This window comes from Lagenorhynchus albirostris, chromosome 18 (assembly GCF_949774975.1).
Source record: "Lagenorhynchus albirostris chromosome 18, mLagAlb1.1, whole genome shotgun sequence".
NCBI lineage: Eukaryota > Metazoa > Chordata > Mammalia > Artiodactyla > Delphinidae > Lagenorhynchus > Lagenorhynchus albirostris.
Window position 1 is genome coordinate 17,603,237 of NC_083112.1, and position 26,925 is coordinate 17,630,161.

Consider the following 26,925-nt stretch of genomic DNA (forward strand, 5'->3'; position numbering starts at 1 on the left):
CACAAAAATAAATGTATTGAACATCTGCTGCAGTTCTTTAAAGTGACTCTCTAAAGTTAATTGTATGCTTCTGAATCCCTCCGCTTACTAGAGCTACCTTATTGAGTGAAATGGGTTTTCTTATAAACTTTCTTGGACAGTTTTGTAAGACAGTACCCAAGTCACACGAAAAAGCTTTCAGAAATCTCAGAAGGCAGAGAAAATTGTGGATCAAATATGTAGCATTTGTTTTCTGCTAGGACATTTAAGTCATATTTATAATGTGATAAGGATTTATTTTTATGTATCCTTAAGAGCTTTTATATAAAATCTATAGGACATTTATGTCTGATTTCCAGAACCTATATAAATATAAATTACTTTTTTTTGAAAAGTCTAATGTTGCTGTTGGGTTGGGTTTGGCTTTGAGGGAGGTTGACATATTTGTTATACTTAACATTTAGCTAGAAGTCAGGAATTCAACCAGCAATTAAATAATGGTTCCCACGGTGAAGCAGTTTCCCCTCTACACTTATTTGCCTTATGACCTGTTTTCTAGGCACTTATTTTGACATCACCACTGCCCCCACCAAAAAAAAAAAAAAAAAAAAAAGTGAGAACTGACTATATCACGGGTACCTAGACCATGTGGAGAAAGGACTGAGACTGGAAGCAGAAAACTCATTGTCCGTACAGAGCAAAGTGCCAGACAACAGCTCACTCTAGTAAAGGGCGATAAATGCCACATGAGATGGTCTCCTCAGTTCAAAACTGTAAGTAACTTTAGGGAATTGCAGGGGGATTAGACAGTTGTCTCTGCTGACTCAATAAAAAAATGTCTTCATTTTGTAATCTGTGGCCTGTATGCTTGTAAATAAGATGCACTGAATTGTCAAGTAGTGGACTTTTCTGGTTTGTGGGTGAGAAATAGAATGCAGCCAAAATAGAATGCAGTATTCCCCCAAAAGTAACTTGGGACCTTTGCCTTAAGACCTGAGACAAAGGTTACATGAATTTAGATAACCAGGTTAGAACTAAGTTATTGGGCCTTTGCCTAGATAACCAATTAGAGGACTTTTAGTCTTGATATAGCAAGGAATAGGGAGGTAATTATGGCCTCTTGAAACAAAATAATGAAAACTTACAAAATAATGGAATTTTTGGAAATTAAATGTGGCTATACTATATATAGAAGGATTCTAAGAAAGTCTGTTGACAAAGAAACTGGGCATGTGACTACTGTGGTGATCTAGGAGTGAAGAAAACTTGAACAGAATGGTGGCAATAAGAATGGAGATAAGAGAATAAATTTAAGATATTTCAAAAGAAAAATTGTAGAACATCATGATGAGTTGGATAAAAGGGGGGGTGTCAAAAATTACACATTTTCTTTACTGGAAGACAATGATAGTATCACTGAAAGGAGAGAGTTAAGAGAAGATAGTTTGAGAAGGAAAGATTTTGAGTCCCATTTTTGTAATATTGAATTTAAGATGATATCCAGGCATTCCTTTTGAAATGCTTGGATTAAAAGTCGCTGAATATACAGAACTGGAATCCTATGTAAAAGTCTGGCTGGAGAGGTAAATTCATCAGTTATCCACTCAAAACTGATAAGGGTAGACAAGCTAACTGAAGTTATTTATTAAAGACAGTATATCCCTTTCTTTTAAAAAGCAGTACATAAACACATACATTTACATTAAAAAATTATTTGATTAGGTATGAGTCTTAAATAAACATTTCCAAAATGGAATTAAAACTCTCCTTTTTTTCTTAGAGTGTCATATCTCAAGCTTGTGCCTATAGGAAAACCCTACACTGGTATCAGTTATGAAGGTCAGTGACTAAAATGTGTTAATTATTCTTTTTTTTTATAAATTTATTTATTTTATTTATTTTTGGCTGCGTTGGGTCTTAATTGCTGCGTGCTGGCTTTCTCTAGTTGTGGTGAGCGGGGGCTACTCTCCGTTGCAGGTGCATGGGCTTCTCAGTGCAGTAGCTTCGCTTATTGTGGAGTACGGGCTCTAGGGCACACGGGCTTCAGTAGATGTGGCGCATGGGCTCAGTAGTTGTGGCTTGTGGTCTCTAGAGCACAGGCTCAGTAGCTATGGCGCACGGGCTTAGTTGCTCCACAGCATGTGGGATCTTCCCAGACCAGGGCTCGAACCCATGTCCCCTGCATTAGCAGGCAGATTTTTAACCACCGTGCCACCAGGGAAGCCCCTAATTATTCTTGAACCTTACCTTTGCTTCTATTCATTAAACAAATATCTTTCCCAGTATTACATTGAGGGAATGAAATTGAGAACTTAAAGTCCAAATAATTCAGTCAGTTAAAACTGTAAAATTGACATGGCTTTAATTTCTCAAATGGAAAAGCAAGTAATTGAACTGTGGGAAATGTGCTGGTCTCCAGTTTCAAGACACAGTACAGCACAAAGACCTGGCATTCTGGCTGAAGAGTTATAATAATAAACAGAAATTTGAAAACCAGGAAGACAAGTTTTCCAAGAGTGCAACTGTGGCATTTCAAAAGAGATATAACAAGAAATTCCGGAAGATGGCCAAAAATAGGTTTAGATAATTGAGATTCCTTATTTGAATACTTGTTTTTGATGGAGAAACACAGTTAAGAGGAAATGAAGCTTCTGTCTAAGAGGTCTAAAATATTTTCTCCTTTTCACCCTAAATTGGGTTTGCTTCTGAAGAAAAGTGTTAGCCAAAAAAAATCAAATAGGAATTCAGTACTGCTTAAATTGTAGCCAGAAGTTTAAAAAGTGACCAAATCAAAACAAAAAAAAATTTTTTTTTAATTAATTGAAAGCAAGTATTTTGATTTTCTAGGAGCTAAACCTTGTTTTATAGGATTCCTATTTAGAAAGTCAAAGTATCTTGATCTGTTTACCTAGTAATTACATGCCCATCATGGGACAGAAGTACCACATTACTCTACGTTTTAAATTTCTAATATGTTCTACTTTAATGATATGTAAGGAAACCTAAAATGTTAATCTATGCCTCCAAAATGCCTTTAAAAAACTCAGTAACATGTCTTCTGAATATACCAGAGTCTTTTATACCATTTTACCTAAATCCTTGAACTATTTGATTAATCCGAATTCAGTGAACCTATGTCTTCAAGGCAGGTTATCCAGAACTGGGAACATTTGTTTCTGTATTTCCATCCTAGTTGCAACTGACTCATGTGCCTGGTCTGATGACTTCGACTATCTTTTCATGACTCCTAAATTATGGAGGTAAGTCAAGATTTAATATTGATTATAGTCATGTAACATTCATTCGGAATTTGTATTCCTGTAATATTTATTTAATTACTAAGCACTCGTAGCATTGTATTTTTACTAGCAAATTATGGTATATTCCAGTTTTGGCTGAGCTGTTTTACTCTGATTAAATGTATAATTTTGCATAACTTTTTTTAAAAAATTTATTTATTTTTGGCAGCGTCGGGTCTTCGTTGCTGCACGCGGGCTTTCTAGTTGCAGTGAGCGGGGGCTGCTCTTCGTTGTGGTGCGCGGGCTTCTCGTGGTGGCTTCTCTTGTGGAGCACGGGCTCTAGGTGCGTGGGCTCCAGTAGTTGTGGCACACAGGCTCAGTAGTTGAGGCTTGCAAGCTCTAGAGCGCAGGCTCAGTAGTTGTACCGCACGTGCTTGGTTGCTCCGCGGCATGTGGGATCTTCCTGAACCAGGGCTCGAAACTGTGTCCCCTGCATTGGCAGGCGGATTCTTAACCACTGCCCCACCAGGAAAGTCCAGTTTTGCATAACATTCAATTACTTAGTATTTCTATATACATCTAGACTTTCATCTCATTTTTTGTGTGATTACCCACATAAACTTCTAGTAGAAAATACCATGGGTTTTTTTCTGTAGTCTTTAACTTGAATCAACTCTTTCAGACTCTTTATGTAAAGTATACTCATCTATCTTTGAATCTACTATAATTCTTGTTTTTCCAAGTGCCTGTTTACTGAGGCTATAGTGTTCCAAATTTTTCAGTTCAGTTCAGTTAAGACTCTTAGATGTCCAGCCCTGCGGGGGAATATAAAGACCAATATAAAGCACAGTCCCAGTCCTCATCTTAAAAGAACTCATGGAACCTCAGACATTGCAGCCAGACTTTCTTGGGGTCTCTTATTACAAGAAGGGTAAGATAAACCTCTCCTGTTTGGCTTCCAACTTGGGAACTCAAAGACATTCAAATTCTTACCAGATTGTGAAATGAGAAAAGTAACATGAAATAGAAACACTTGGTAGTTGGTGTGTTTTACTCAACTGATAAAAAACCACTTTAAAACAATGATTTATGGATTTGAGGTGTTGGTGTGAAATCTGAAGGTGCAGAAAGCTCTGTATGATTAACTAAGTCTTAGGCACATTTCAGTTTTAGGAGCAAATTCCTATTTATTTTGCTGTATTTTGTTGCTTATTTATTCTGTGCCATGCTTAATACTCATTTCCTCATCACCATGTAAGGTGTTAGCTTTTTATCTATTAAAATATTTTGGGAGTTGGATCGACCTCATAGCTTAGATATATATTAAGGCATTTTCTGAGCTCAGAAATATTGAGATGATGAGTCTTTTGGTAAAATTTGCACATAACTTTTCATCTCAGATAGATCCAATAGAAGGCCTAACAATTCATGACAAAGCTGTTCTGGGACCAAGCTGGTGAGTAATTACGGTTTTTATGATGTTGATTTTCCAGAAATCTAAGTATTTTTAGTAATATATTTTCATCTCATCTCTATACTCCTTGAACTTTTGTTTAAAACAATAAGTTTGATGTCACACTGGTGTTTTCCACGGGTTCACTGGCTCCAGGAAGGTAATAAAATTTCCCAAATTTCTTTTTAAAAATTTCCTCTTAGTGGCTTTTACATTGCTAAGTGTGCTATTACAGAGTCAACTTCCCCAGCACAGAGGAAAAATAAAAGTAGAATACGGGATAGTTAGAAGTCTTAGCAAGTCTTTTGTTATTCCAGCAAGGTCTCTGTTAATGTGACCATTTCTGTTATTTATGATAGAGAACCAATACAAAGACTTATAAAACTAAGCTGACATTTGTCAGATGTAAACAGAATACAAGACAAATAGAAACAGCTTACAATTCCCTAAATCATATATTTCTCAAGCTGCTTTCCCTTGACCATTTTATATTACTTCAGGCTTCTGAATTCAGATATATTTTGAAAGCAGCCCGAATTAATTTCGACTTTAACATAACCTAAGGATTCTTTGTAATTATGACTTGTAGATTCTTTGTAATTATGACTTGTATATTAAATTCGAGAGTAAAATTCAACACCAGAGCATCTTTTCAGAAAATCTTTGTAGGGAGAACTTCCAACAATTTATAAGGTTACATTGTTGAGGTTCAAGAATAAGCTAAAATCTTTAGTGCCTTATCAGAAATGAAACTGTAGGTGATGGAAAGAGGCTGAAACAAACATAAGTGGGAGAATAGGGGAGACCCAACTATCACTGGTATTGTTAAGACTGACAAACCATGCTTTGTGATGACTCATACCTGTATATCTGAGATGGATTGATAGGAGTATATGATTTGATAGACCAAAGTTTTCAGTTTGGTTGGCCAAGACAAGCTTCTGCCATTATTTTCTTATAATTTCTTATGATTTTCTTATAATCAATTCAGTCAAGAAGTTAAGTGATGCTCATATGAAGATGTTAAAGTCTTTTTTTTTTTTTCTAAAGCAGGCAAGAGTTTAAATTTGCCTGTGGTGCATCTAACATAAGCCTGTTTTCTTCCAGCCATATGCCTGCCTCCCTTTCTAAAACAAGACTCTCTTTTGCACGTCTTGACATACAAGTTACAGTGCCCCACTCTATGTTGGAGTGAAGACAAGAGGCTTATTACTTAGATAATCTTGACAGATGTGTCTCCAGATAATATCATCTGTAAAATATTTACTAAAATAAGAAACTCAATCCACTCTGAAAGTACACTTTTCCTAATGAATAATATACATTTTTAAATTTTGGTTATCTATCTCCTTCTGAAAACCTCTGGATTGTGAACCCATGACTTTTGAGGAACTGTTTAATTAAATGCTTAAGTTATTTTAATTTAAACCCATTGTCAGTGTTATGAACTGTAGTTGTAGTGAGCTCTAGAAGGGACGACCTTATTTTGCTCCTTGCAGCTCCTTGCTCCCCAGTGTCTAGAATAGTATTTGGCACACAGTAGATGTCAATAAATATTTTCTGACTGAATTAATTAAACGTATATATACTACATGTTTCCATAGGGTAATGTTTCTATTAGCACATTAAAAAGAACATTTTATTTCTCATCTCAAGCTAATTTCCGGCAAGTGTGAATGACTAAGAACACATAATAGCAGTTTAAACATTTCCTATCTTATTCCTTGCCAACCTGTAGTTACAGTATTTTTTGCTTCACTATTCTTTTAACCAGTTATCAGTTTTGAATCATCTTATCAGCAAAGCCGTATACGGAATTAAACAGTGTAACATATATAACCATGCCAACTACACCCAGCTAGTTAAATCACACGCGTGCCCAAAACTTAGCAAACTAGAAATATTGTGCCCTCGAATATGATGCTAGCAAGGGAACCAGGCCAGACACATCATCCCCAAAACTAAGATGACAGACTAAAAGAACTAAGTTGGTTTTTTCTGCAGTAAAGAGAGGATGTGTGCCACCAAAAACAAAACACTCATTCATAAGGCTTTTTTCTTATTTGGGTCATTATTTTCCGTTGCTAACCTTAACGTTACTAATCTTGAAGTATTTTGCACTTTTCCATTATACATAATCTTTTGACGTACTATTAGGAAATTTTTTTTTTAAATCTTTCTTCCCTGCAACTTAGTACACAAATCTATAAGTAATTACTAGAAATTTCTGGAGTGTAATTTCTTTACTAAGTGTAGGGGTTTCACAGAAAGGATGGAAGAGTAAAATTTATGTCAGTGTGAGATAATAGGCCATACTATGCCATAACATGCCTCCAACCCTGGCACACACACACACAATCTTTCAGGTATGGTTTTTTCTTTCTTTTTTAAAAAAGACCTCCCTGGTCTGATGAAAAGTAAATCTTCCTCCCACACCCAAAGCCCACTCACCCAGTTTCCTCTCTACAGGTGACACATATCTTTGCTGAAAATTCCATGAATATAGATATATGAGTATTATATATCTTTCCGCAAATGGAAACTAGATACTGCATATAAAGTGGAAATATATTTTTCCACTTTATACATTGTCTTACTCCTTGCTTTTTTTCAACTTATATATATTTGACAATCCTTCCTTCTTAGTTTATAAACTGCTGTCTCATTCTTTTTAAAGGCTGCACGGTATTTCACTGTATGAACCATACTTTATACCCATTACCTGTTGATGAACTTTGAGTTTACTTCCAATTTTTCGCTGTTATGATGATACACTGTCTCACTTGAATGTGAGTTCCTTGAGAATAAGGATTTTTGTCATGAGTAAATGTTTTAATTCTGAAAACTTAGTATAGTATTCAACAAACGTTTAACGGATGTTTTTGAATGAATGAATGGTACTTTTTAAAATGCTGCTCAACTGCTTCCACTCAATGTTTTTTAACCCTACTATGTGCAGAGTACTTTGTACTCGTTGATCTAATGATTCCCTTTCTAGATATTTATCCTAATATTTTAAAGACGTGTATATAAGAGAAATTCCTACAAGAGGACTCACTAAGTCAAAGTAATATGTGTAGGGGACTTCCCTGGTGGTCCAGTGGCTAAGACTCTGCACTCCCAATGCAGGTTCGATCCCTGGTCAGGGAGCTAGATCCCACATGCCGCAACTAAGAGTTTGCATGCCACAACTAAAAGATTCTTCATGCCGCAACTAAAAGATACCGCATGCTGCAACTAAGACCCGATGCAGTCAAATAAATAAATATTTTTTAAAAAGTAATATGTGTATTTTAAATGTTAGTAGAAGTTATATGCAAAAAGCTTTTTACCAGAGTAGGTGCTAATTGGTAACAAAGGTATTTCTCAACAAGTGTTCAGCACAGTGCTTTACACATAGTAGAGTTAAAACTGTTGAGTGGATCGAGCTCACATTCAAGTGAGAAAAATTTGTTTTTATGATGGCATGTAAGTCTAGATAGAGGAAAGGGCTGATTACTATGCCTAGGAAAGGAGGAAAACAAGGCCTTACAGAAGAGGTACAGTTGAAAGTGGGTTACCCATCTTCTTCATCATTATCATCACTGATAGTTACTGAGTGCCTACCATGCGCCAGGCAGTGTGTTGAATGCTTTACATTATCTCCTTTAATCCTCATATATCCTATAAGGGAGATATATTTATTATCCTCATTTGATAGATGAAAAAGTTGAGGCAGAGAGAGGTTAAATGACTTGCCCTAGCCACATAGCTAGTAAGTGACTTAGTTGGGATTAGAAATCAAGCAGTCTGATTCCATAGTCCATTCTTGAACGCTTTGTAAGTGTTCATGAAGAAGAGAAAGGGAAAGAGGCATTGAAGGTATAAGGAATGTGCACCAAAGCACCAAGTGCACGGTGTTGTTTAGAGAGCAGCACATAGTGTGTCTTAAGCACTGTTAAGCTGTGGTTGCCCAAAGATGGCATGGTAGAAGGCCAGAAAGTTAGGGTGAGTACATATCTGACTAACATATATGCCCTAAATATGGAATTTCCAAACCAGAAAATGGCAATTTCTTTTTACTCTAAAAGAGAACAGAGAACCTCATTTCTTTTTCTGAGATTGCTCTGGCATGAGGGTAGTCTCTGGTTTCAGTGTTTTGTTCATGGCAAGAGCTTCAGGCTTTTTTATCCTTTCAAAGCTATAGCATTCAGTTTTGTCTTCAGAGGATACTGTTCTGGTGCTGACCAGATGGAAGCCTTCCATTAATAAAGTGTCAATCAGTAAGCCGAGGACATTAGTTCCGTTGGCCAGTTTTCGGTTATCAGGTTTTATAGAAACATACCTAGGACACACAAAAATGTTCAATTATAAAACATCCCTTTAATAACCAGCAAAACTAAACAGAAATATTTGATTTATAACCTCAAATAAAGGTATCAAACCATTTTCTGATCAGATATTTTTAAAGACTTCATTTATAAATCCAAGCCAGTACCTTCAGGCTACTGAAAACAGAGACTTTGCTGTGATCTCCAAAGTCATTTTAATTCCCCATTTAGGAATATAGCTAACATTGATGAATTTTCATTGAGAAATTATTGTCTGGAGCAAACAATTTGATCAAACAATTAAATTAGCTTAATTTTCATATAATGTAATTTAACTATTTCCAAATTTTGTTTTCAACTTACTAAATATTGTTCTAATCGATTTAATTAATTGATTCAATCTTTTTAATGAACATCTGATACATTTACAGTTTCCCCCTAGATCTAATTTTACCCATTACCAGCACTGACATTACAAATTTTCTTTTGTGACTTTCTCCTATCAAATGCATTTTGCAGGTGAAATTTTGCAGATGTTAAATGTCAAGAAGACTTTATTGTCAATTTTTCTCAATAACTGTCCGTTGTTGAAGAGCAAGACATGGGGTCAAAAGGCTTCTGGAGTCAAAATGACAAAACTTTCTGGAAAACTCGATAGATACACATTATTCAAGAAAAATATACCTGAACTTTTCAGATTGACTATATGTTGCTTTAATAATGTCAACATAACATGTCCATAAAGATATAGCTATATTGCCCCTTCTTTATCTACCATCAGGAGTTTTTTTTTTTTTTTTTTTTTTTTTGGTACGCGGGCCTCTCACTGCTGTGGCCTCTCCCACTGCGGAGCACAGGCTCCATATGCACAGGCTCAGCGGCCATGGCTCACGGGCCCAGCCGCTTCGTGGCATGTGGGATCCTCCCGGACGGGCGCACGAACCCGTGTCCCTGCATCGGCAGGCGGACTCTCGACCACTGCGCCACCAGGGAAGCCCCATCAGGATATTTTTATATCCTTTGTGTCCTGCCACCATTTGTTTATGAGATGTGAAAAAAAAAAAGGCTTTAGTTCCAGGCAGCTACCTAAACTGTCTGTGGTTTTATGGGATAAAAAGAGCCTTGGGGTCATCCCTAGCCTCCTTTTAATTATGATTGATAGAGTGGTTATTGTAGCTCACATTTAGAAACCCATTCTAGGCAAAGAAAAAAATTCAATAATAAAATGTAAAAATTATAAAAGTACATATCAAAAGCACATTTATGTTTAATACAGCAAATTTTTAACATTAGTAAATCATTTCATCTACCCCCAAACCCCAGATCTTGATTTTATAGCCTAGAAACTTTTGTCAAAGAGAAAAAATGTTACAGAATGTCTCACAAAATTAAGATGCAAATAGTATATAGTAGGTGATAACAAAGTGGAATGTACTTGCAAGAAATCACTTGGCCTAAATACTTGATTCCCTAAGAGGCCAAAATGAAAAATGGAAGATTTCAAGGCATAAGAAAAAGATAAAACAAACTAATGGGAACTGGAAAATCAAAACTTATTTTAAAAACTTATAAGGCAAGTACACTTTTCCATTTGAGCTAGTTTATACAGGAACGGTCAGATAGAAGATGGCTACCAAAGAGACTCTAGAATCCTGTGACCATAACTTGACTTGATAATGTGGTATGGCCCTCTGCAAGATGCATGCCAAGTATTTCTAGTACTGTGAACTTGAGAGATAATAACTGAGCGACTTGCTAGGTTACCAAGACCTCAGAGTGATAAATCATATTAGTAGAACATACTGAACAGCTGGATGATACATCAGGCTCTGAGCAGCCATTCAGGCTCACTCCTCCACTTTCCACCATCAAGAAAAACATCTGAATGGACAGATTCAGACCACAAGGAGTGAGCAAGAAATAAAAATGATTGCTAGCTAAATAATTATATACCTAAGGTGGGCCTCTTAAGACCAAGAGCTTTCATCCGATCACCTGAACTCCCAATAATGTCACCTTATTTGGGTTTCTACCTCTACTTTGAAATTGGAACTATAGAAGAAAATCATGACCACTTATAGGCTGAAAAAAATTCTAAACTTCAAACAACTGAAAAGAATACTCTTTGGGGATGCAAGAAAAAGTCAGTTTAAAAAATAGCTTCTGGTTTTGGAATTTAAATATAATGTCATTCTCTCATTAAGATGAAAAAATTTTTTGTACTATTTGTAAAACACAAACACTTAACAGCAAAGGGAAAACTACTGTCACTGTGTACACACAAAGAATATCCCAACTTGAGTTTCTAATGTTTTTCAAGATTATAGTCATTTTCTCCAAATGCATAGCTTTTAAAAATCATTTAGTATTTCCATGATACCTTTTTATCTTGCATGTTTCTTCTTGAAATCAATGACACCATTTTTTCTTAGTTTTTTAACTTTTTAGAAAGGGATCCCCAAAGATCTTAATCACACAAATTAAAAAAAAAACAACTGGTAAGTTCCTTTCTATTTATGTTAGTAGCCCACCAACTGTGCCCAGAGGTATCTTAAAACATTTTGAGGTGAAGATAGGGTCTTAGGTTTTCTTCTCAATCAGCCTGTTAGCTGGATCTCTTTCCCCAAAATGACATTTCATGCCTCTTTGGAAAGGCAGGAAATTATAAAGCGTAAAAACTTAAGAATTGTCCTACTGTCCTACTGGGTTCTTCAGCTGGTATGCAGGACCAAGGGGTATGTTGTGGGAGGGGTAAACATTGGTCATTTCTTATGGTTACTGCAAAAGTTAAGAAAATATCCCCAAATATGTCTGTCTACCTTGACCCCAAAAACGTGTATCTTATTTAAATACTGTCAGTAAAGAACATATGTAGACATTTTTTTCCCCTCCTGAAAATTAAAGCCAGCTTTCACAGTAAAATAACAGTGGGACAGCATTAAGACATTTCTAAGCGGCGAAAAGTGTCCGTGACAGTAGAGTGGAAATCCGTCTTAGGGTCCAGCCAAGAATAACAGGGGGAGAAAGTGACTGACTCAGAAGCAACTATCCTTAATATACTGACAGCCTATCCCAGTATTTTGAGTTGTGTAAAGAGTGCCAACAATGTAAGAGGAGACCAGATTTGCCATGAGATATATCTGCCTTAATGGTGTTTAAAAATAAAGTGGAATGGAGAAAAATCAGTAGCCAAATCAGAAGGACTGAAAGAACAACTGTACATAGTGTAATGAAATCATGACAAACTGTTGAGCCTTTACTATATACCAGCAACGAAAAGAAACCCTTGGGGAGAAAAAGGCTTCTCATTCCATAGTAATGGAACATAATCTATAAAATTGTTTCCTCCTACAACTTGAATGACCATAGTCCCAGTTTTCCCTGGACAACTTTGATTTATTCTTATTGTCCCACATAATAACAACTTCTTTCACTCTGAAAAGTATCCCAGTTTGGACAATAATTATCTGGTCATTCCACCCAACTCTGCTGGTTACTCCCACCAAAAAATCATTCTGAGTAATCATTTTTTTCCAAAACTGAAATGAGAAAATTTCAATTTTGAGGGGATACATCAGGAACCGGTGTAGAATAGAGGCTTCAAAATACAAAATACCTGACTCCAGTTTGGTTATCAGTTGTGCTGTCAGAGCCGCACTGGAAAACCAGGTCATGGTAAGAAGGTCTTTGTGGAGGCAGTGGAAGTAAGGTCATCTGAGGAGGGAAGGAGTTACTACTCCAGGTCGGTGCTGAAGGTTGCTCTATAAACACTGTAATTCTCCCAGTTAACATCTCAATTGTTTTGCTGCAAGAGCCAAACACCCTAAAAAAAGCTTGAGTGTTTCGGCTTAGGAAATGTACCTCCACAAGAGCAGGTCTTGGCTGTAGCAGGTGTTCTTGGTTTAAGAGATCCACCAGAGGATCAAGTTCATAGAATACAGCCTCCCTCTGAAGCCTGAGATAGTCTGAAAAGTCAGTGGGTAATAAAAGCTGGTGAGTTCTCAAAAAATCTAAGACGAAACTAAATAAAACACCATCTCTGTCCACAAAAATCTGGCCACCAACCATCTTGAATTCTTGGTCTCTGCCATCTAACATACGTGTCAACCGAGAGGCAGGAAACTGCTTTAAGGTTGAAGACCTTGTGGTGAATATCTTCCCTCCCACGTTCAAAGTGACCAGTTCCTGACTACTCATTTTCCTCTTGCTTCACACTAGAGGCTACACACCATCAGGCACAGACTTAGGAACTTGAAAATCAACCTGTGACCACAAATGTTACATATGATTAAGAAATGTAGGGGAGTGGAATGTAACAAAAACAGAGACCTCGATTTCCAGGTAACTACTGTTAAAGCAAATAGTGTGTCCATAGCTGTGTTTACAAATTTGAGAGTTGCCTGGGAACGTACAGTATACAGAATGAAAAAATAACAGATGAGGAACTCCATAGTTTAAGGAAAACTGCCAATATGTCTGAGGACATATGTCAAATAGATCCCTTTACTATATCTCATTAAAAAAAAAAAAAGAACCTTCATAAAAACCTCTTGTAAATCTATAAAATATACTGGGAGCAGAAAAGCATTCCCCCTCTCCAAACCTCTTATCTACTATGAGTCCTCATGGCAGAGGTAATATTTATAAACATTGTCTTAATTTTTTATATCCCTTTAGAAATTTAGTGGCTAATCTTGGATTGTCAGTTGGGGATAAGGCAGTCATTACCTCAACTAGCAGCTTATTTTGACTACTCTTCTCATAACTAGAATGATTCTTCTGTACTTGAAATTTAGTTGCCACCTTCTTTTCCTGTCCCTGCTTGTATTACCTCCTCTCAACCAAATTAATGGACTGGGGTAAAGACCCTCTGGACTGTCAAGGAATGTCTTGTCCCATGACAGAAATAAGGTTGACTGAAAGCAGTTCTAAGATAAAGTCACTTCTTGTTTTCATCTGAATTCTAAACAAGGTGAAAAAATTATTTTTGTTCTGTGGGAGACAGGGCATCTTTATCTCATGTGAGCAGACAGGACAGCCTTAGTGTTTAGCTGATCATTTTGTACTTTATAATAGCTGATAGATTGTTTCATCTATCGTTAAATTAGTCTTACTACTCTTAAAAAATTCTTTAAACAAGTGAATTGATTGGTTGTACAGTTGCCATGGTACTTTGGAACAACACTTAGCTGCCAGTAAAAAGGCGGCTTTTCCATTTCCTGCTCTTGCAATGTGTTTGTTTGTTTTTACCCATGCCTTTGCTTGCACAGTCACCTAAGTTTTGTAGTTTACCTCCAAACTCCTCTGGTGATAAATTTACAAAACCTAAGCAGATAAAAGGCAAGCTGAAATAAATCTCCACCCTCCTTAAAACGTAAACTTCGCATAAGGTAATGCCAATTTTTGTTTACATGAGACTTACATTGTACCAAAAAAAGAAATCAACCCTCTGCAGAAAAAGTTGGAAATTCAATCCATATCTTATTCCTTTTTAAAGAATGTTCACTCTCAAAATAAAGTTGCTTTACAAGAGTAGTCTTTATTACATGCTTAAGAACAATCATTATTACACTACCTCATCAATATTAAATCATGTACTCTCTCACATCCCCTTTTTTCATAGCATAAACACAACCAGTATTAGGGGTAGGATGCTTATTTCAAAAGCACTTTAAAAAGGAAGGAGGGCTCAGGACTACACTATTAAATTTCACTTTTATCTTTATACTACCTAATTTCAACAACATGTGTAGGACATTGTTTTTGAAAGGAATACTTGTGGAGGAAAATATCTGACTGGAATCTTGACCAAATCTGAACTACCACTCTGTATTCTGACAAACTTCTAACAAAAGACACAGAACTATGTACTTCAAACAGATTTTATAACAGTTTATATTTGCACACAAATTCTGCCACATTGTTCAGCACCACCAAAGTGAAATTCTTTAATCTTTCACTGAAAATGAAAAACCCATCTGCCAACTGTTCCCAGTAGAAAACTGATTGTTCTACAAAATCAGCTGATTTAGTCAGGTAGGAACTAAAGTTTGAAAGATTGTCTTTCCAAGTTGTGATTTCATCAAATAAAGACCATTCTAGGAATATGGTAGGACTGAAGAAAATGAGAAAGCCCAGCAGAATGATTACCACAAATAACAGATAAAAGTTCCAAGGAATCTTGCTAATGAATGTGCCAGTGTCTTGAGGCAAAGAAAGTTTATCCACATCTACTAGTTTTATGTCTTCCCACTGACTGGTATCAAAGTTCTTCATTAAAGGGCTTGAGGGCAAATTAGAGGGAGGCAAAGGAGTTTCCTTGATGACTTTTATTTTCTCCCTGAACTCCTGCATCTGTTGCAGAAATATGATGGGTTCTGACACATCTTTGAAAGCCTCAGCAATGTTAAAGGCCATTCGTTGTTCCTGCAAGATGGTGTTGAGTTTGTTGATCTCTGGGTCATAGGCCTGCATAACTGCAAGTTTCATGGTCTCAAAGTCAGAAAGGATTTCATTCTTCTTTTGATCTAATGTGTGTTGTAACTTCTCAAAAAACTCCTTCACTTTATCTGAATCTTTAGTCAGCAACTGTAGAGATTTCCTTTTGCTAGTTTCCAAGGTATCCAAGCGAGAAAGAGCATCTCCCCGACGCCAGGTCTCAAAGCTCTGGAAGAGGGACTCAAAGGCATCCCTTTCCTGAGCATAGGCATCTTCGATAGAACAGAAGACATGCTTGGTGTGGTCACCACGAGTAGCACAGATCCCACAAATCAGCTGCATATCAGTCAGGCAGAAAATGTTGAGAGGCTGCCCCAAGTGTCCTTTGCACACTGGCATTTTGGGAGAGATCTTGATCTTGTTATACTTTTCCACAATACCCTTCAGGGAGTAATTAACCTGCAGGCTACTGACCCCGGTGGCTGAAGTTTCCTTGCGGCATGTGGGGCACTTGAATGGAGATGATCTCCACAATGAATTCCGCACATTCCCCTCTAAGATCCCTTCTAAGCATTTTTTGCAAAAGTTATGCGAGCAAGGCAAAACTCGAGGATCGTCAAACAGACTGCAGCAAATTGGGCACGTGAGATCTTCTTCAAGCAGCTCCATCACATCTCCTACCAGAGAGAAAGAAACATTTTATTTTACTCCAGTAACCCCTTCATTTGGACTACGGACTAGTTAGAAGAAACTATCTTCACAGCCATTAAAAATGATTTTTCACTGAAATAACCAAACAAAGAAAATAAGTGAGAAATTTGTGAAGGGAATGCACACCAAAGCAGATTTAATCTGCTGGGACCAGAACACGCTCCTTATTAGTAGGGCTCCCTGTACACAAGGCCTTTGTGTGGGCTTTCCAACAACAGTCTTTGGCTGAGACAGGGTTAGGACTAGGACAACTGCAAGTTGAGCCAGCAGGACCCAACTGCTTGTTTTAAAACAGAGCTGACTACTAGCTGTCAGAAACAAAGCCACTCAGTGTCTGAAGAGAATGAGCTCTTTAGTCTGGGCCCACAATTATAAAATGGTATGCTATTTAAAGAAAGCAGCACAGAAATATAAATCCAAGCATGCACTGTCATGTAGACGTTTATTAAAAACTGGCATATTTTTCTATTTCAAAGGCAAGATTACAATTATTAAAATCAGAGGTAAAAACATAAAATGAGACAGCTGCAATTCATTCTTCCCTTGAGAATTAAGTGAATATTTTTTCAAACCACTGGAACAGTAATCAAAGCCAGTGGGGACAAACCTGGGCGTCCCTAAGACTCTTCCAGGGCATCTGTGAGGACAATACTATTTTCATAGTAATACTGAGATGTTATTTACTTCTGGCACAGTGTTGACAGTGCACCGTAAAAGGAGCAGTGGTGAGTAGACACTGCTGGAGCCTTAGCAGGAATCAAACAAGGCAATAGGTAGCACCAAACTGGATTCCTGGTTATTGTATTCTTCACCACCACGTACCCACGGTGGGGGCAGGGGTGAGGGCAGCCAGTTTCATTTTAGAATGTTCTAGATGAAGCAGTAAAAATTACTCATTTTACTAAATCTTGATCCTTGTGGACATGTCTTTTTAATATTTTGTGTGACAAAATATGAAGTAACCACAAAGCATTTCTACTGCATACCAGCAGATACTGTCTGGAGGAAAAGCAATTAGGTGATTGAGCTACAAGCTAAATCAGCCGCTTTTTTCGTGAAACACCATTTTTACTTGAAACAACAAATGACGAACTATGGCTGTGCAGACTTAGGTATCTGACAGATTTTTTTTGAAAATGAACAAAATGAACCCATCACTTCAAGGGAAACAAATGACAGTATTTCTCGCCAATGATAAAAAGTTGAATTTTTGAGTGAAAATCGGATTTTGGAAAACATATTTGCCACTTAAGAGCTTGTAATGAAACAAGTGGTGATATTAACATGTGGGCTTTGGCTTTTTTAGAGGAAAGATCGTGTATAATGAAATATGTCACTATTTGGAGATCTATATTACACAGTGAACTAATTGGTTCAAATCACCAATGCATGTTATAAATCATACATTCTAATACAGTTAAATATCTATATATAATACACATGTAAATAAAAGCTCTTGGGAGCCTTAGTTTTTAAGTGTAAAGGGGTCCTGCAACCAAAATATTTGAGATCTCTGACCTAGAGGATACCATAGAGAATACCAATTCTCAATTCAAGTTTATTCTTTCAAAATGTACACTTTAAAACTTTTATCCCTGAAGTTTTAGAACCAAAAATAGTGCTAAATATGTCCTCATTCAGTTTACTGAGGGATATATACACACACACATATAACATTACCACCAAAGTAACAAAATAGGGTCTACTAATCTCTATGCCATCTTATAACCAAAAGTAAATAATTTTTATTATATAATACTCTTTTTTTAAAAAATATTTATTTATTTATTTATTTATTTACTTGGTTGTGCCAGGTCTTAGTTGCGGCAGGTGGGCTCCTTAGTTGTGGCTCGTGGGCTCCTTAGTTGCGTCTTGTGGGCTCCTTAGTTGCAGCTTGCCAGCTTAGTTGCGGCATGTGGGCTCCTTAGTTGCAGCATGCATGTGGGGCCTATTTCCCTGACCAGGGATAGAACCTGGGCCCCCTGCATTGGGAGCATGGAGTCTTAACCACTGCACCACCAGGCAAGTCCCAGGAAGTGAATAAATTTTAACAGTAATTTTAAGAATCACAATTGGAGCTACAATCTAGAAGATAAATAGTATTTAAAAGATAAGCTGAACTTGCAAGACTAATTAGTTTATGGTTTTCTATTAGGTTGTGAGAGATATATGTATAACAAATATATAATACATATATATGTAGAATTAAAGCAAAGAGTATTCTGTCAAATTTAGTGTTACACGGCAAAAATGGTGACGAAGCTTATTTTTCTGAAAAATCTTTTGTGACATGGCAAATCATACAACCTTTGAAAAGCACTGAGAAGAGAACGGCTACAGAGACTGAGGTTAGTGTGCTCTCTAAGAAGTTATCAAGCAGCTATAAAATATTCTGACTCTTTAGAGCAAAGAAGGAAAACTTTTGATGATCTTCCATCACTAGTCCTGGGGTTCTACACTTTATCACCTCCATTGATCTCTGTCATCTTTCACCTAAGAATTCTATGCTAAGGCTAGATTTTGGAGTAAACTGTAGGAACAGGAAAGTAGTGGCAGCAGCATTCAATAAAGTAAACCTAATTTACTCATCCTTGCAAGGTTAACACTTCCAGAGAATCCTATCCAAGCACATTAAATAAATAAAAGGAAAAACAAAGGATACCAAGTTTTGTCATGAGAAGGAGAAAAAAGGCACCCAAGACAAAGAGAAACTTTGGAGAAAACTGAGGGACCAAGAAGAATTTTAAGGCAATCAAGTATGATCAAAAGGAAAATGTCACAAACAGGAAAATTTAGAAATAATAAACAGTCATCCCAAAGCCACAATCAATTTACAGCTCTTAAAATGAACCAGAGGAAAAAAGTTGGTATTTGGAAAGTCCCTTTTTTAAAAAAATTGCATCAAAATCATGGTAGATCCTATTGTTCCACTTTTCGTGATATAACTTACAAATTTTGGTTTATAATTTAAAGATTCTCATTTTAATCCACATTAAAACTAAACACTATTTTCTTTTCTTAGCTTTATACTCAAAACTTTAATCACAAAACTATGGGACCACTTCCACAGCTGACTTTTAGAGAAAACTGAGACATACAGCCTAACAACCCAAGAAACCATGGCAAGTTTGTTGCCTTAAAAGTTTTAAAGGAAAATACATAATAAGGTTTTTAGTCTCACTAAGTGAAGGGTATGCTTTTCACAGTAAAGGAACTTATAGATCCTTTTCTAAAGTGTGGCTAACACATAAAAATCTAAATAAATCAATTGAGCTTACTCCTTTGATGAAACCAAAGTACATATCCCCCCCTTCTGGGGGACAAATATAGATATCAAGAAATTTTATGTGAACAAAATTACTGTTCACCAGTGATAAAATTTCAACTTAACCAATGTCAAGTTAAGTATATAAAGGCAAATAAGTTTTCCAAGATTCATTTCTTCTTTTGAATTAAAAATTTCCCAAGATTTATTTATTTACTTACTTATTGATGTATTTACTTATTTAGGCCACGCCATGCGACTTCTGGGATGTTAGTTCCCCAACCAAGGATTGAACCCATGCCCTCAGCAGTGAAAGCGTGGAGTCCTAACTACTGCACCACCAGGGAATTCCCAACAATTTCCCAAGTTTTATACCAACAAAGAAAGTAGCCAAATATATACCTAGTTATCTACCGCCTCTCTGGTTTTCCACTTCATTTTCCTACCATATTTATACTTTAAAATATACTTTTTAATTTATGTAGAATAAAACTCACTCCTTTCAGTACGCCGTTCTATGAGTTTTGACAAAGGCACAGTTGTATAACACCACCACAGATTTATTTTTAAGCAAACATTCAAGTATCCACACTTAAGGAAGACTATGAAAACTGTTTGATCAATACAACCTTGAGTAGGTATATAGCAACAACAGTCTCTGCAAATGAAAACAGTAACACAACAACCAGAATATTAAAAATGGAAAAGCCAACACTTATAAAGGAGTCATAAAATAGAAGTAAAAGCTAATATATATGACTTCTCCCTCCTGGAAGCCCTTTTGTTTTTATATGATCAACCCAAAATGATTACAATTGAACAGGTGCTCATTTTATTCACTCTTAAAAGGTAATTTTAATAAAACCTTTTGGGCTCCCCTGGTGGTGCAGTGGTTAAGTAATCCACCTGCCAATGCAGAGGACACGGGTTTGAGCCCTGGTCCGGGAAGATCCCACATGCTGCGGAGCAACTAAGCCCGTGCGCCACAACTACTGAAGCCCACGCACCTAGAGCCCATGCTCTGCAATAAGAAGCCACCGCAACGAGAAGCCCGCGCACCGCAACAAAGAGTAGCCCCTGCCCGCCGCAACTAGAGAAAGCCTGGGTGCAACAATGAAGACCCAACGCAGCCAAAAGTAAATAAATTTATTTAAAAAATAAATAAAACCTTTTAATTAAAAGAAACTTTCCTATTAAATCTTTGAACTTCATTAGTTGATAGCAATATAAAGTTCAAAATAATACCCATGATTTCTTTCCCAAATCCCATTACAGAAGAAAAAGAAAAGCCAATATATTATACCTTATATCTGAGAGATTTAAATCAAATTTCCATCCTGCTTTGAGGCATCTTTGAATTCAGGAATTTCAAAGCAGTATCTAAATACCTAACAAGTAACTAGATAGCAAATTCTGAAACTCACTTCATAGACAAAACTAAATTACGTGAGCTCTACTAAACAGACAGCCACCAGTCAACCTTCTCTTGGAACAAAGCTTGGAATAAAAGAGCTCACCTTTAAAAAAAAACCACTTCCCCTCATCCCACTAGTTAATCTTATTTTCAAGTTGTATACTGTATTTTCAAGTAGTATACTGATATTTTAGTATGAGATCCACTAATAATCATTTCTTGAAACTTACTAAGAATCTATTAACAACTACTGAATCTAGGTAGAGGATGTAAGGATATCTATTGTAATTTTTTTTTTTTTTTTTTTTTTTGCGGTACGCGGGCCTCTCACTGTTGTGGCCTCTCCCATTGCGCAGCACAGGCTCCAGACGCGCAGGCTCAGCGGCCATGGCTCACGGGCCCAGCTGCTCCGCAGCATGTGGGATCTTCCCGGACCGGGGCACGAACCCGTGTCCCCTGCATCGGCAGGTGGACCCTCAACCACTGCGCCACCAGGGAAGCCCTCCGTAATATATTTTTAATTTTCAGTATATTTGAAAATTTTCACAATAAAAAGTTGGAAAAAAAAACCTAAAGAGGGGACCAATAATAAGAAAACAATATTGAGCTAAAAAAGTAAAACTTCAAAAACATTAGCTAACTATGATAAATTTCACAGAGAGTTTAATCTGCTGTAATATTGTTTTATCTTTTATAAAATAAAAAATATATTATTGGAATCTCTGGATCAAGGCCTGTGAGGAGACTGACATACTTGTTTTGCTCTCAGTCTATGACCTTTGACAAACCACTTATACATATTAGTTTTTCTCCTCTCTGTTGTGGCCTCTCTGTTGCAGAGCACAGGCTCTGGACGCACAGTCTCAGCGGCCACGGCTCACGGGCCTAGCCACTGCGCGGCATGTGGGATCTTCCCGGACAGGGGCACAAGCCCGCGTCCTCTGCATCGGCAGGCGGACTCTCAACCACTGCGCCACCAAGGGAAGCCCTCAAGTTTTGGGGTTTTTTTTTAATACTCTATATCAATGTGTTATTAACACCTCATTCTGGCTTTTAGAGACTGTTCCCAAACTTATATGATCCAAACAGGATAAAGTGAGATTAAGAAAAAGACAAAATTTCTGATAACTTAAAAAAGGAATATTAAAATTAATATACCATATACTCCAATAAAGATGTTTAAATAAAACCTTAAGGAGCCATAAAAAAATAAAATAAATATACCACATATAGCATCTAAAATAGCTCATCTAATTGTTATGTGGCCCTTGCAAACAAAATATAATTTACCTTTGTGTCCATATAAGATATAAGTAACTTACCTTTTCTGGCATTATCCTAGAATAAGTAGTAGTCAAAATTTCCTCCAAGGTATTTCTAGTAGAATTCCTGATAACTAGGGCAAAATAAACCTAGTACAGAAGGTCCAGCAGCTTGGAAGGCCTACCTACTCAGAAAATTCACAAGTTTTTGGACTAAGGTGACAGTCTCAAAAACAAAAAACTAGGTCATTACCTTCATAGTCCAGAAAAACTTGGAAAAAATGAGTTTTTTCCTTTCCTTCATTCTCTTCTCTGTGCCACTATTTTGCCTCGACTTTTCCTTTGTTTATTCTTCTTTTAACTCATCTTCCCCATTCTATTTCAAGGAATGCAATCTTTTGATTTCCTCTTATTCCTTCCTTATCTCACACCTCCTCTTTACCTTACTTCTTATGTTTCTTTCCCTATTTTCTTTTCCCTGTGTCACCTGATAATCACCCAAGATATTATTCTGTAATCCTGTAAATCGGCAGCATTAAATCAATAGTTTTAGGATACCAGCTAGATCAGATATCCCTATCCCATTTTTGTACAACTACTGAGAAATCTATGAGGACACCGAATGGTGGTGAATCCCATTCTCTCCCATCCAGATGAAATCAATTTGAATATAATGAGGGTCTGAATTTGAAGGAAACATACATATAGCCCAAATTATTCTCCTGGTCTGGTAGGAACCAAACCCAGATTACTTATCTTTACCTGTTAAGAGTTAAAATTAACTTAAATTGGAACTACTGACTTCTGCAAAGGTTTTACAAACTAGAAATGTCTGGTTCCTTTTCTCCCAGATAAATGTAAACAGGTTTAAATGAAGGTAGCAAAATTCTACCCCTAGAACAAATTGTCTTCTTTCACAACAATAAACTTGGCAATCATTAACCTAAATTATTATCCCCAACAGGTTGGTATCTATTAAAAGTTTTCATCATCTAGCTCTGCATTTGAGGTTAATTCCAGCTTTCAGAAAGTGATGTCAAAGTCTAGCATTCAGTACACAGCAAGCTAGATCTATGTAGATAAGTGAAATTATTTACGTAGTATGTAATACTGTGCCAAGTGAAAACAAGTATTTAGTGGATAACTAATAAGTACTACCTACCTGCTAATAAGCACTTACTTCTGAGATGGAAATGTAATTGGTCTGAACAAAGTTCCTTTTGCTCAGTGTAGAATTACATACGCATTTTATTCTAAGTAAAACTGATCTAGAAAATATTTCAAGTAGAAAGCTAATTATGCTAAACTTTAAGCAATTTTTAGGTTGGCTGTATTCTATAATACTATGTTGGCACTCCTCACTCATATTCAATACTGCACATATGCAGGGGAAGAAAGGAAGAGCTCCTCTGGGAGTTTTAAATGGGGAGCCAGGTTACTGCCAAGGAGATATACTTGTGGTGCTTATGCCACAGGAAAGACAATAATTTAAACTATTGGCAAAAGTTTTCAGTTCAACTTTTCTTTAGAAATATATTTACATCTATAATGCAAATGAATTAGAAAGCGTTCACATTATGGGAATTTGCTTTATATTTACAGAAGGCTTAAATGGAATGTAACTATTCTGTATGTCAAAGGACACCTGTTTTTAGTTAACTGTTATGAGTACTATTCCTCTAGCACCATTCTAGTATCTAAAAATCCCAAGGCAAGGTAATGACAATGGCAGTGTCTTTCATGAATAACAAAAATGGATAATCCAATGATATTTTAAAAGATGAAATATAAGCCAAAAGTCAATTCCTGCCCTAAATTCAGAAATATAGCACATTTACAAAGGTATTGTTACTATAAAAGGTGTGATAACTGCCTTACAAAAGGACATAGAAAGCTGACACCATACTGAAGTTGGAGAGGTTATCCATGCAAGTGGACTTTGTTTTTCTAAAATTATAAAAGTAATTTGTGATTATAGAAAATTCAGAAAATACAGGAAAAAAATTACCCATAGTTACATCAGCAAGGAATAACCATTATTATTATTTTGGTATATTTCTTCTAACATTATTTTGGCACATTCCTCCCAATACTGTGTGTTTGCACACACACATATTTTAACAAAACTGGAAGCATAACACAACTTTGTATCCACTTTTTTCACTTGTTTTATCATATGCATTTCCCCTATTATAAATTCTTCTAGAACATGACCGTCTATCTTATGGATATGCTGTTTCTTATTGACTGCTTGTTTTGGGTGGATTATAACATTTTAATGAACGTTCTGTAGAAAAGTCTTAGTCCAACTGTTAGGTGGGTCAAAGAGTAGGAACATTCTTAAGGCTCTTGAAAAGACTGCCAAGTTTCCCTCTAGAAAGGGCATACCACTTTCTGAACTCTGACCAATGATGTATGACAGTACTCCACCTCTCCATGCAATTCCCAACCTTACAACAGAATCATACGTTTATAGAGCTTAGTAAAAAAATAAGAAAAAGGCATAGTTTTTTACCATACACTTTTTTACCATACCTACCTAAGTTTAAAATATAAAACAGTTTAAGGCAGTTAATATTAGTGTCTACGTATTACCAATATATAAGAATATATGGTGCTAAAAGTTATGGAGTAGGAATAAAACAGAAGTACTGGGCTTAAAAACATCTTAGAGATCATTTAGCTAAATACCTAACTTTACAAGTGAAAAAACTGAGCCTACCCTGCTCCCCCAAATTGTACACAGCAAGCAAGGCATAGGACCTGAGTTTCCCAATTCTCAGACCTTAGCACTATCCAGAAAGTGGGTCAGGAATTCAGTATCCTCATTCATCAAATGGAGAACCTTAAGCATGAGCTCTCTAAATCCCTTCTAAAATTCTATAATTTTTACAAAGTAGGTTGTAACAGGTTCTCCAGTGAAGGGTAAAGAGCACTGAACCTGCATCTGAATACCTACCTTTAAGCACTAGTTTTACCCTTCATGGAATGAGGATTTTTACAGTACCTACCTCATAATGTTCTTGGAAAGACTAAGTAATGTGTGACAATTTTGTAAACTACTGAGCTACATCAGTGTAAGGTGGTTTAATTACATATGTGTACAGATACTGTGAAAACTGTAAATACTCATTTACAGTGTTATGTTAGAGCATGAGTGTATTAACCAAGAAAGGTCCTAAAGGAGAGTTGGACTCCCTTGAACTGTAATTTCAAGGGAGGACAAAGTAAGTATTACATAGCATAGCAGGTACAAAGCATGTTCGTGGAAATGGGCATAGCTGAACAACAGCTATGGCAGAAGCAGGGCCAGGTAACCAATAAATGTAGAGAATGAAAATAACCTGGTGTTATGGAAGGACGTGCCAGAGAGGTTTAGTGCATCAGCTGGTGCAAAAAAGATGGTATTTTTAGGGAAAGATAGGAGAGCACGAAGAAACATATGTGCTTATTGTGCAAGACAGAAGTATAACCAATTAATCAATAGCTCCATCAAGTTCTACCAGAGGAAGTGGCTATGTAAAAGAAATTCTGCATTTAAAATACCTTTTATATAAAGGTCTGTAGAGTCAGAAAACTGAAGCCCTGTTGTATAAGCCCTAGCAGCAGTGACACAGAAGAAAAAGAAACCTATTATCAAAAAGAAAGAAAAGCTGCTGTAGCCTCTTTTCCTTTGCAGTGTGAATCTCTGGATTATAGTATGTTTCAAATAATTGTCACATAAAGAATTTCCAAGTATATAATCAATTTTTCTGAGTTTTGACAAAATATGAAAAGAACAAAAGACCATCCATGAGGGTGGGAACACATACATTCTGCACAGAGTTCAATTTTGAAAGGTTCTGGGCCTGACGAAATTGGGTGCTTTCTTTTTTTGGTGGTTTTTGTTTGTTTGTTTATTTGTTTTTAACGTAGGGAAAAGTATTGTAGTTTACCTCTGTTCCCTGCAAGCAGGTGTATTGGTCAGGGTTACAATTTCCCAGGGCAGAGCAATCAGGTTTTGGTTTTGTTTGGTTTTTTTTTTTTTCCACGTCGTGACTGGAAGCTACTGTAAAGAAAGAACAAAGAAAGAGAGGGTATTATGCATTTATGTGCAAAGGGTCCTTAGTCTTCACCCTCAATTTTTTCAATCATCCCCCACAAATAAAGCCAGCCTGCTAGGACCTGATGAAAAAGCCAGGAGCATGGAAGAGGCTGGCCATCTCTGTGCTAAGGAGCTTCTCGGTGAGGGCGCCCTCCCACGGGGCCAGGCAGCCTCCCCAGGTTCAGTGCCAGGGGGTGGTCGCGTGCTCTGACTCCGGTTCATGGTCGCCTTTTCTTTTGTAGGCGATCCCGAGGCGCTGGAAGTGAACCCAGGCGTGTTGGGTAGCGGACCAGGTTTTCAGCAGCCCGGACGCGCTGCCCCCGCCGCCCACCCGCACGCCGTTGCTCCCCATCCCCCCGTTCCGGGGCCTGGCTGCTTTCCGCTGTGCTGCCGGGACTGGAGCGCCGACTGAGCTCTCCGCCAGCCCCCCCGACTCACGCAGGTGCCTGCCCGGCCAGGGCAAGTCCCCACCCCCCTTCCCCGTAAGGACCCGGGCGGCGGGTACTTATCTCGGACCTCCGGGGCCGCTGGAGGGTACCCACCGGGAGCCGCGCCGCGGCCAGTCCTCCAGCCGCGGGCACCGCGCGCTAAGAGTCGGAACGGCTGCAAAATGGATTCGCGGCGCCGACGGGCCCCGCCCCAAGGCCCTCCTCCGCCGGCACCTCGGTCCGCCTCCGAGGCTAGGCCTCGCCTTTCCCTCGGGGAGGGAGTGGGTGAGGCGAGGCGGAGTCCTTCCGGTATCTCCAACCGCCACCGACGACCGCCGCCGG

General features: G+C 37.4%; 2 protein-coding genes and 1 long non-coding RNA gene across 10 annotated transcripts; 1 reads left to right on the forward strand and 2 right to left on the reverse strand.

Moving 5' to 3' along the window:
- The first annotated feature begins 551 nt into the window (after positions 1 to 551).
- LOC132509038 (uncharacterized) lies at positions 552 to 26,925 on the forward strand. Its single transcript, XR_009536863.1, has 4 exons — positions 552 to 752; positions 1,760 to 1,818; positions 3,173 to 3,239; positions 26,398 to 26,925. It is a non-coding gene; the product is annotated as an uncharacterized LOC132509038 (long non-coding RNA).
- Positions 8,755 to 13,178, reverse strand: KCNRG (potassium channel regulator). The gene is made up of 2 exons (XM_060129427.1): positions 12,598 to 13,178; positions 8,755 to 8,995 (listed from the first exon to the last, which is right to left on the reverse strand). The coding sequence occupies exons 1-2, from the start codon at positions 13,176 to 13,178 to the stop codon at positions 8,755 to 8,757; spliced, it is 822 nt and encodes a 273-aa protein (XP_059985410.1).
- On the reverse strand, positions 14,501 to 26,786 carry TRIM13 (tripartite motif containing 13). 8 transcript variants are annotated; one of them, XM_060129595.1, is made up of 4 exons: positions 26,007 to 26,479; positions 22,132 to 22,198; positions 17,932 to 18,215; positions 14,501 to 16,096 (listed from the first exon to the last, which is right to left on the reverse strand). In XM_060129595.1, exon 4 carries the CDS (start codon positions 16,086 to 16,088, stop codon positions 14,865 to 14,867), a length of 1,224 nt encoding a protein of 407 aa, XP_059985578.1. In that variant the 5' UTR covers positions 16,089 to 16,096; positions 17,932 to 18,215; positions 22,132 to 22,198; positions 26,007 to 26,479; the 3' UTR covers positions 14,501 to 14,864. The 8 variants fall into 8 exon arrangements, with proteins under 8 accessions (XP_059985578.1, XP_059985584.1, XP_059985585.1 ...); XM_060129601.1 differs by lacking the exons at positions 17,932 to 18,215; positions 22,132 to 22,198 and adding an exon at positions 26,698 to 26,786 and having other exon boundaries at positions 26,007 to 26,119; XM_060129602.1 differs by lacking the exons at positions 17,932 to 18,215; positions 22,132 to 22,198 and adding an exon at positions 26,672 to 26,776 and having other exon boundaries at positions 26,007 to 26,119.